We start from the raw sequence: 10,765 nt of genomic DNA, 5'->3' as shown, positions 1-10,765 counted from the left end.
GTCTCCCTGCCCAGCATTGTAATTCTGGAAGTTACTTGTCCCTCACCTAGCCCCTGGACCTTCTAGTCCAATTATTGACACAGACTCCGTGGTCAGAATTAGGAAGAGGGAAGTTTGTGGGGAGGTTTAAAAGCCTATTCAACCTTTTGAAAAAGCAGCTATGTTCCCTTTTATCCTAGACCCTCAAAAACATCTTTTTACCTTCCCCCAAAGAGACAACTAGACAAAAATTTGTCAAGTAATTCAACTTTATTTTATTAACCATAATCACTATGTATGGAGGTAGCACATATCCCACCCACCCCCAACTCTAGGAGTGACGTCCTGGAGGTATTCAGTGGTATTTTCTGCTCAGGGCGGAGGCCACCACTCCCACCAGCTTCTGCCAGGCAGCTTGGGCCTCGGGAGTGAAGTCCTTGCCCATGGTGGCTGCCAGGACAATGATCAGGTTGTCTCCAAGGAGCTGGAAGGAAGAGAGGACAGAGGATCAGGTCTGGGCAGTCTCTGTACAGTGGGAGAATGGCTGCAAGTCTGGGGAAGTGCATTGGGCCCCTAGGGGAACCTGAAGCTGGGTCAGTAGTAACATTTTAGGAAAAGCAACATTCCCAGGGAGTAGAAGGGGGTCTCTGTTTCGAGGTCCCTGAGGGAGGGGGGATTGTTAGCTCAGAGACAAGGTGAGGTTGGAAAAGGGAAGGAGAGAGGATCTCTTTTTAAATACTTGAAGCCATTATGGAGAAGGAGGGAGCTCCCTGTCTTTGGAGAAATTCAAAAATGCCCAGCCAAGGACCTTCCACATTTTTAGAATCTGTAGGGCTTGTCCCCCAAACTTGGGGGAAGTACAAGGGCACTCACCCTGAAGTTCTGGGGGTCCACGTGCAGCTTGTCTGAGTGCAGCTCGCTCAGCTTGTCAAAGGTGGCTTCACATTGTCCAGGTTCTTCACAGCCTCCCCAAATGAGGTCAGCACCTTCTTGCCATGATTCCTGACCCGGGGATTCCCCTCAATGGCTCGTGGGCTGGACAGGTTCCCAAAGTTGCTGAAGTACCTCTGGGTCCAGGGATAGACAACTAACAGCCTGGAAACCAGAGAGAGAGAGAGGATGGTCAGCCAAGGGTTTTTCCAGGCCAGTTCATACAAGGCCTTTAGCCAATATCCCCTCAGTTCCCTACCTCCCGACCTTTTTGGTTAGCAGAGAAAGCATTCATGACCCCAGCCTAACCCAGTTTAGCCCCAAGCCGGGCAACAGCCCGAGTCTCTTCTCCCACCTGCTAAGAGCACCGGCCCCCACTTCCTCGATGTCAATTTTGGCCCAGATGCTAGAAATGGCCTGTTTCTCTTCTGCTGTCCAGTTCACCATGGTTGGTTGTGAGAGGGTGGAGACACGCCTGAGTAGAGACTGCAGGAGAGAGAGGTGGAAGCTGAGTGCTGTGGTCAGTGGCTCAAGGGCTCTCCTTTTATCCTCCGGCCGCAGTGCTCGCCCCACCCAACTCCTTTCCTATTGGTCAGCTCTGAGGGCACTGAGGATGTGGCCAAAGGCTCCTGGTTTGGGGGTTGGGAGAGGAATACCAAAGGGCTAACATGAAGGGGGGAGCAATGCGTTTAGCTAATTCACCACCTGCTTCTTCTTGATCAAAGATTGCTCTTTTAAAGCCCTTTTTGATTTCAGTGGGTCTGTCCCTAGGTAGTGCCAGGGAAAAGGTGGATTTGTAGATTCAACCCACAAACTTGCCCTCAGCCTCGGTACCCAAATTCAGCTCACCCTGATCACCAGAGTGATCTTCCCTTTGTCTTCTTCACCCTATTCAGTCGCAGCCTCCCCATTTTCCACAGAGCTCCCTTATCTCATTCAATTTCAACCTATTTATTCCTAGTATTACATTAATCTTCAATGTCTTCCAGTTCACTCCCATTCAGTGAATTCAGCAACCTCACAATATTCCCCCACAAGCACCATCAACTCTTGTCTCATCACCCCCTTTCCCTAGAGCTCTGGGCCAGATCCGCCCAATTCATAGCCCCATTGGATTCTACTCCAAGAATCCTTGGAATTCAGTTTTTCTCTTTTCCCTCCTCATGAGGGAGCTGCCTATGCAGATGCCAGGACCTTCTTCCAACATCTCCGGGACATAGAGGAAGTTGTGGGGGCTGGGGGACAGAGGGAGGGGGTTTGTCCAAAGCAAGATGGCTAGGGCTTTAAGTGACTTCCTCTGTAGGGAAGGAGAGTGGTCTGGGAGAGTCGAGAATTGGCCTCCAGAACTGAAGTATTTTAGAAGGTTCTGTATTTGTCCTTTGTTCTTGAAGGGGATCGTGACATTAGGAGGGTGATGCTATGACATGTAAGTGAATTGGACTGAAGTGAGGGAAGGCTATTCAACATCACCTGCTTCACTTTCCCCTCCAGAGCCACCTGGGTCCAGTGGACAGATATAGATCAGGACAATTGGAAATGACCCTGGATGAAATGGGAGACTTTGGCCTTTTTAATGGACTGCAAACCAAAACCAAGTAGAAAACTAAAATTTTCAGATATACTCTTAAATGAGCTAAACAATACTATATTTTTGATTAAGTTAAATGATTTGACTATTATCAAGTTCAAAGTATAATCCATGTATGGATCATGATTCTGTGGTAAGAAAGCCTACAAAAAAGCTTCGCTTGAGGTCACATGGACAAAGCTCAGTATAGACATGGTTCTCCCCACTGGATAGGAACTCCTAAGATCATTTATGAGGAAATGGTTCTGATGCCTTCTTCAGCGTCCAGTCCCCTTCAACCACCTGTGTATTGATCTGTGTCCCGCCCATATTCTGATCCAGATGTGGAAACCCTCTGCCTAATTCCACTTCCTGATTCATCCAGCTATAAATGCAGCCAGAATCTTGTACTGAGAAAATCGGGGATTCCTGTCAGGAGTCTGTATGGAAACTGAAGCCTTCCTCTCTGTCTCATCCTTTTAGCTCCTAAGCCTCAGATGGAAGTCATATTTCCTTTGAACTTTGTTCACAGGACTCAGCATAAGCCAATAGCCAGTGCTCAGTGGCAAAGGCAGGGGCTGAAACACTAGACTAGTGACCCTAACACTCCTCTTCACTCCTAGGGTTTTTTTCTGATTGTGCTCCATGCCTGAAATGCTCTCTCTCTCTCTCATGTCCCAACTAAAATTCTACCTTCTATAGGGGGTTTTTCCCCATCCCTCAGTTCTAGTGATTTCCCTCTGTTAACTATCTCCTATTTATCCTGTGTATAGCTTGTTTTTAAATATTTGTCTCCCTGATCAGACAAGAAATAGATTGTCAGTTCCTTGAAGGCCGATCCTTTGCTTTTTTATGTCTTCAGAATTCAGCACAGTTCCTGGCTCACAGTAGGCATCTAAGGAGTTATTACTTGATTTAGGAGCCTGCTTAGTCCAGGGCAGCTGACCAGAATCTGTTCTCCCCTAACTTCTCCCCTCTCCAAGGGCTCTGGACTTCTGGTTCTGTCAATAGTAATCCCCCACCCCCCACCCTGCCATTTATTTTGTGTCTTAGCAGCTAGGTTGCAAAGTGAACTGGAGTCAGGAAGTCTCTTCTGGCCTCAAATATAACTGTATGACTTTGAGCAAGTCACTTAATCCTATTTGCCTCAGTTTCTTCATCAATAAAATGGGCTGAAGAAGGAAATGGCAAACCACTCCAGTGTTTTTGCCAAGAAAACGCTAAATGGGCTCACAAAGAATCAAACATGACTGAAAAACAATCGAATAATAACAATGACAATTGAAGAAAAAAGTCCTTATGAGAAAGTAGAAAGCTGAATTAAAGTCTTGCACAGTTGTACATAGGGCATTCTTCTTGCAGAGCATTTTCCTATCTAGGATCTGTCATAGCCTTCCTCACGGCAGCCCTGGAGAAAGCCCTGGAAAAGTTTATCTTTTACATTTACATTTTACATAGATGAACAAAACTGACACTCAGAACAGGGAGCAAAGAAACAAAATACCCCAGTTGCTCACGTATGAAGTAAATGGCAAACTGGAACTAGAGCTTCTGTTGCTTTATTCAGTCTTCCCTCCCCTCTTTGTTGAATACCAACCTATTCTTTCTCTGTTAAACATGCGCAATTCTTCTTCTTCTTCTTTTTTTTTTAAAGGTTGAACTTTTTATTGACAGAACCCATGCCAGGGTTATTTTTTACAGCATTATCCCTTGCACTTGCTTCTGTTCCGATTTTTCCCTTCCCTTCACCCCCTCCCCCAGATGGCAAGCAGTCCTTTACATGTTAAATAGGTTACAGTATATCCTGGATACAATATATGTGGTGCAGTTCTTCTATGCATATTTCTGCAATTATTATGCTGTACACAAAAAATCAGATCAAAAAATGAAAAAGAAAATAAAATGCAGCAAACCACAACAAAAAGGGTGAAAATACTGTGTTGCGATCCACACTCAGTTCCCACAGGCCTCTCTCTGGGTGTAGATGGCTCTCTCCATCACAAGATCATTGGAACTGGCCTGAATTATCTCATTATTGAAAAGAGCAACATCCATCAGAACTGATCATCATATAGTCTTATTGTTGCCATGTATAATGATCTCCTGGTTCTGCTCATTTCACTCAGCATCAGTTCATGTAAGTCTCTCCAGACCTTTCTGAAATCATCCTGCTGGTCATTTTTTATAGAACAATAATATTCCATAACATCAACTATTTTTTAAAAGCCCCATTGGGTGCCTTGTCTGCTACAAAGCCCTTCCCTCCCTGGCATGGGAGAACCCTGTGTTTTGCACACTTTGATGCACTTATCATATGATGAGTATGACCTCTGCCCGTGTTTTGTCTTCTTTCTCTGCTCCTCAAAGACAGGAGCAGTCATTTAAAATTAGCATCTTCCTCCATGAGAGGAGGCCTCATATCCCAGCATAAAGGCCAGAGACTGGCCACAAACTGTGTGACACTGAGCAAGTCACTCATTGAGAGACAGCTCTTGAAAGGCTGTAAGTTTCAGAGAAGGTGCTAACTTGCATTTCTGAAGGGATTTTCCTCATTGGAGCATTCCCTATATAAAATAAATTACAAATCTCTATCTTTCCCCAAACATATCAGTGTTCTGCACTTATCGATACTTATTATTAATAATAGTACTTATAGAAACTGTCAGGAGAGGTTGATGTAATGGAGAGGTTTGGGAGTCAAATTTTTAAAAATTGTCAATTGAAGTTATGTGAGTTTGTGAGATAACCCAGAAAAAGGACACAGATAGAAGAAGCAATGTTAAAGAGCCTTCAGAAGCATCTACCCTTAAGGAACCAGAGCAGCATGACAAACTAGCAAAAGTTTAACATTATCAAAATCTATCATTTTTTAACCTTGAAATTTGTCTGGCTAGTGGCAGCAATATTTCATTAGTAGCCACTCTAGATGTTCAAATCCTAGTTTATAACCATAGACAAATCATTCAATTTGAGTTTCTTTATTCATAAATGGGTATAATAAAATTATATGACTTGCTTCATATGACCATTGTAGAGAAAATGCTTTATAAAGTTTAAAACATTTTGTAACTATTCTTGCTTTTACTTTATGGATGAGAGGTGGAATGGTATAATGAATAGAGTTAGCTACAACTTCAGAGGAAGGGAGGTACAGTTCTTACCCTTCACAAGCTGGTTGTGTATCTGCAGGCAAATCACTCAACCCTCCATGATCCGGACAATTTCCTAAAGCCATAACTTGTTTGAGAAGTTGCCAAGTGCATTGGTGGAGAATTGACCCTACATAAGTGAACTCACATGTCCTATTCCTGTCCTTATCCCTGCTCAAAATGTAAATAATTTAAAGATCTATCCAAAAAATAGTACTTATAATTGTTACTTATTCTTTGAATTGAAACTTATATCTTCTCATTCCCAACCCAGGTTTCTTTCTATCTCCACTTTTTAAGGGACGTAAGAGTTTGTTCTCACCTCTCTCAGGTAGAGAAGTGGGCAAAGTTATAATTAGAACAGGGCAGCCAGGGTTTTCTCACACATGCAGATATGGTGGGAGCTCCCTTTCTATGTTGGGGATTATAGAATGTGTCACACACACACATACACACACACATACACACACACACAAATACACACACACATTGATTGAGACTAGAGTCAGGTCCATATTATTCTTTGCTGACCTGACCCCTAAAAGAGCTTTGTGGGGAAGGCAACTCTTGTGACAGAAGTAATACCTGGTCAGTTGAAGGTCCCTTCACAGTAATAAAGTGTCTAATCCCTGGACATGATTTTTATTGGGGTGTGGGGGGCAGGAGAGAACTAAAGAACCTTGATTTGTCAGGTCCCAACCCTGGTTAAAAGAAGCAATTCCTTTGGAAAAATCTGGATTGTGGCTCCAGAGTTCCCAGGGCCCCTGAAAAATATACTCATCGAGGACCCTTCCAGCCACCATGATCCAGAGCAAGCAGCTCCTAGTCTGTGTAAATGCTTCCCTCTCCCAGACAGGAGCTTATCCCTCTATGAACTGAGGATTTGGATTCCCCTGACCTCTCTCTACTCTTCCCCAGCCACTGTCACTATTCTTGATAGTGTATGTGTGTGTGTGTGTGTGTGTGTGTGTGTGTGTGTGACAGACAGACAGAGAGTGACAGAGAGATAGAGACAGAGAAGGAGGAAGGGAGAGAGAAAGAGAAAGATGAGAAAGAGAGAGAGAGAGGAGGGAAGGAGAGAGAAGAAGGGAGAGAGAAGAGGAAAAGAGAGGAGAGAAAAGGAGAGGAGAGAGAGAGAGAGGAGAGAGAGAGAAAGAGAGAGAGAAAGAGAGAGAGAAGAGAGAGAGAGAAAGAGAGAGAGAAAGAGAGAGAGAGAGAGAGGAGGGAGAGAGAAAGAGAGAGAAGAGGAAAGGAGAGAAGGGGAGAGGAGAGAGAGAGAGAGAGAGAGGAGGGAAGGAGAGAGAAGAAGGGAGAGAGAAGAGGAAAAGAGAGGAGAGAAAAGGAGAGAGAGAAGAGGAAAGGAGAGAAGAGAGAGATGAAGGGAGGGAAAGAGAGAAAGAAAGAGAGGGGGGAAAGAGAAGAGAGGAGGAGAAAGAGAAAGAAAGAGAGAGAAGAGGAAAGGAGAGAAGGGGAGAGGAGAGAGAGATGGAGGGAGGGAGAAGGAGAGACAAAGACAGAAAGAGAGGAGGGAGAGACAGGGAGAGAAAAGGAGAGGAGGAGAGAAAGAGAGAGAAGAGGAGAGACAGACAGAGAGACAAAGATAGAGACAGAGACAGAGAGGGAGAAAGGCTATTTTTGTCCCAGGTGAAAATATCCCCAGTTATGCCTCTGGATTAAAGAAATAGGACATTTTAGATTTCCATACCCCAGCTTAAAGCAGTGCATATGAATCTACTAAACAAATGAATGGATACCCATATTGACCTCACTCAATTGAAATGATCAATCCTTGAAGTATTGCAATAAGAAAAAAACGAACACTTGAACTGAGGAAATACCAGAGAACAGAAAATGAATACCAATGAACTAGAAATAAGAACAGCGTATATTTCTAGAATGCTCTAGACTACACAATGTGCTTTTCTCATAATGCCCCTGTGATAGAAGTAGTGCATAAATTATTCTCTTGTGGTTCTTCACATTTTTATTCTTGTATTTAGGGTACATATTATTTCTTGGTTCTGTTTTCTTCATCCTGCATTATGTTCATGTGTAGATCTTCCCATATGTCTCTGTATTCATTACACACCTTATTTCTTGCAGTACAATATTATTTCATTATATTAATACACTACAATTTATTTAACTACTCCCCAAACAATGGGTATCTACTTTGTTACCATTTCTTTGCTGTCACATACAAAAAGTACTACTATAAATATTTTTGGGTTTAGATATATTTGCAGGTGTTAATTAACTTCTCCCCCCCCCAAAAAAAAAACAAACCCTGTCATTCCTCAGACCTGTCAGATTCTTTCAGATCATTCTGAAGTAGGTGAGAGGCAGTCCCTGGACTGCGCTGATGGAAAGAGAAGACAAAAGCTGTCTTTCCCTTCTGGGATCTTTAGCACATAAAAGTTATCAGAAGGTGATACCTTTGTCAGATCTCAGACATTTACCCCTGCTGTCACAGTCAGGTAACATAGAGGTACTGGGCCACAAAGACCTTGGGGTCTTAAACTCAGAATTGGAACGAAACTTAGAGATTATCTAGTTCAACTCTTATGCTTTACAAATGAGAAAACTGAGGTCCATAGATTTGCTCAAGGTCACAAAGGTATTATGTCAGAGGCAGGATCTGAACTCAGGTCATGGCATTCTGGGTGGGATGTGAGGATAGAAATTCAGGAGTGGTCCTCAGGACATTGGGCATTAAGGAGGAATCAGGGTCGTTTCAGGAGGGAAATGAGGGCAGGATTTTAGGATCTGTGGGAGTCAGGGGGCACTAGGTCTAGGGAGAATAGTGACCTTGAGCTCTGGACCCAAAATGGGTTTAGAAGTTGATTAGGGGTCTGTGATAGTGTGATAAGAGAGGGGAGGGAAGTGTTGAAGGATAAGGTAGAGTTGAGTTAGTGAGACAAAGGCAGAGGTGTGACCACATGCCTCCTAATCTTGAGCCAGACTCAGGCTGGTTGTTGGGGATAACTCTTTCCTGGGGCTGGGCCCATAAACTCTGCTCAACCAGGGCCCAAACTCTTGAACTCATCCAGATGCAGTAGGTTGATTAATCTTCCAAGGTCTTATTCTCAAACCCAGGCCCTCTTGGGCCTGGCTAGGGTTTCAATGGTGGCCATAAAACTTACTGGCCACCCAGAAACCCCAATTTCTGGAGGGATAGGAAAGGTTACTGGAGTCTGTAGACAAGACTGTCTTCTCAGGTTTGGGTTCAAAAGTACATTGTCCTAATAAGAGTGAAGATAGAGAGGGAGATTGAGAGGGGGTGTTGAGTGGAGATTTTGGGTTCTGAGGCTGCAAAAAAACTATATGTACATAATGGTTCTAGCAATGCAAATGGTGAAAAATGCAAATTTGAACTGAATGCTACATTTGGGAAAATGATGAGAAAATACATCTCCCTCTCTTTGTGGGGATGAGTGAGTGTGGGGGAACGAACTATGGTTGTTGATGTTCATTGAATTGTTTTTTCTTTTCGTTTGTTTGTTTACAAGGAGTGACTGGGGTGGGTGGGTGGAATTATATTCAGAAATGATTATAATGGAAAAGCAAAATATATGAATAAAAATTGAAACAATGATAAACCAAGATAGGAAAGTTGCTGGGAGGGGGTTTTGTACTCTCTCAGGTTGGGAAGGAGGGGAAGCAATAGGGTGGGACATACGGCAGCCCTTCAGCCCTCTCAGAGACTTCTCCCCTATGTCAGGATCACGGGGTAGTCACTGCAGACAGCTCAGCTTTCTCTAGAGCCGGGGAAGGGGCTGCAGTTTTGAACACCGAGGCTCCCCAGCTCCCCGACTCAAGCCCCAGTGCACACAGCTAGATTGCCATAGATTTCGCCTTTATTTAAAGTTTCCCGTGTATTACAACTGGCGGAGGGAGCGGCTGACCCTCCCAGCTTAACGGTACTTGGACGTTAGCACGGAGGACACGGAGCTCAGGAACTTGTCCAGAGAAGCGTGCACCTCGGGGTTCAAGTTGCCTGGATGGTGCCTCGCCAGGGTCACGAGCAAACAGTGAGACAGGAGCTGGGGAGAGAAGAGGCGGGTGCGGGATCAGACCGGGTCGGATCTTGGGGGGGCCCAGTTCTCAGACGTCACTAGCCCCGAATTCTGGACCGAACCTCTCTCTCTCTTCGCTGGCCCAACTCCCTAGACCCCCTCTTGCCTCCCACCCCCCCGGGTTTCCACTCACTTTGAAGTTGATGGGATCCACCTTGAGTCTGTGGGCGTGGAGATCGCTCAGGGACGACAGGGAGGCTGGCAAGTCATCCAGGTGGCTGACGGCCAAAGTCAGGGCGTCTGCCACCTTCTTGCCATGAGCCTGAACCTGGCGGGAGCCCCCGGAGAGATCAAAGTGGGGGAAGTAGGTCTTGGTTTCGGGGAAACAAAGAAAGGTCCTGCCAACCAAAAGGAGGGCAGGCTGAGGGAGGCCCGGACCCGGGAGTGGGGCAAAGAAGGGAGAGCCGGCCAGGGAGCGAGGGATCGCCAGCGGCTGCCGAGAGGCGGCGGCGGGACGCGAGAACGCGGCCTGGGGTCCCAAGGCTGGGGAGCGGGAGAGAGGAGGGGTCCCGGGAACCGGCCGAGAGCGGGGCCACGCCGGGTTCTGGGCTCGGGGAAGTGGCGCATTCACGTGCTGGGTGTTGCCTCACCTCACCAGGGCTTCAGTGCCGTACACCTTGGTGTTCTCACCCAGTTTTTCCCAGAATTCTCTCACGTTGCACTTGTCTGCCGGGGACAGGGCCATCCTTCTTTCCCAGGTCTGTCTGTTCGGGGTTCGCCAAGGATGGCATGTCCTAGACTTGGCACTGGGGAGGTGGAGCTCATTGGCTGGCACGGATCATGCAGTCACTAGCCCAGGTGGGGCGAGGCCGGGTCTCCCCCACAGGGGGCGCTGCATCCGCACCTGGGCCAGATCACCTGTGCAAACGCAGCATCCGCCCGAATACCTAACCTGTGGATTGTCTCACATCCCTTACCTCAGCTTGTGGAACTGTAGTAACACCAACAATAGTAATAGTGATGATAATTAGTATTTATATAGCGCTTAAAGTTCTGCAAAAACCAGTTGATCCTCATAATAACCCTGGGAGGTGAATGCTGTTATTATTATTTTTTTTCTCTTT

At 45.6% G+C, this 10,765-nt stretch overlaps 2 protein-coding genes across 2 annotated transcripts; both read right to left on the bottom strand.

Moving 5' to 3' along the window:
* Positions 1-246: 246 nt before the first annotated feature.
* On the bottom strand, positions 247-1,411 carry LOC127542867 (hemoglobin subunit beta-like). The gene is given in 4 exon segments (XM_051968753.1): positions 247-463; positions 853-917; positions 920-1,074; positions 1,265-1,411. Coding segments are annotated over 4 exon segments (441 nt in total). The 5' UTR covers positions 1,357-1,411; the 3' UTR covers positions 247-334.
* An 8,053-nt stretch (positions 1,412-9,464) lies between these two features.
* LOC127542869 (hemoglobin subunit alpha-like) lies at positions 9,465-10,558 on the bottom strand. The gene is made up of 3 exons (XM_051968759.1): positions 10,292-10,558; positions 9,835-10,039; positions 9,465-9,668 (listed from the first exon to the last, which is right to left on the bottom strand). The coding sequence occupies exons 1-3, from the start codon at positions 10,384-10,386 to the stop codon at positions 9,540-9,542; spliced, it is 429 nt and encodes a 142-aa protein (XP_051824719.1). The 5' UTR covers positions 10,387-10,558; the 3' UTR covers positions 9,465-9,539.
* Positions 10,559-10,765: the final 207 nt, after the last annotated feature.

Source organism: Antechinus flavipes, chromosome 1 (assembly GCF_016432865.1).
Source record: "Antechinus flavipes isolate AdamAnt ecotype Samford, QLD, Australia chromosome 1, AdamAnt_v2, whole genome shotgun sequence".
Lineage (NCBI taxonomy): Eukaryota > Metazoa > Chordata > Mammalia > Dasyuromorphia > Dasyuridae > Antechinus > Antechinus flavipes.
Note: the sequence above shows the minus strand (reverse complement) of the source record. Positions and strands in the feature narration are given on the sequence as shown.

Excerpts from the sequence above, each read along its gene's own strand:
- LOC127542869 (XM_051968759.1), bottom strand. The coding sequence starts at position 10,386 with ATGGCCCTGTCCCCGGCAGACAAGTGCAACGTGAGAGAATTCTGGGAA. Across the intron at positions 10,040-10,291 it reads GGCACTGAAGCCCTGGTGAG|GACCTTTCTTTGTTTCCCCG; the intron begins GTGAGGCAACAC and ends TTTGGTTGGCAG. Across the intron at positions 9,669-9,834 it reads TGGATCCCATCAACTTCAAA|CTCCTGTCTCACTGTTTGCT; the intron begins GTGAGTGGAAAC and ends TTCTCTCCCCAG.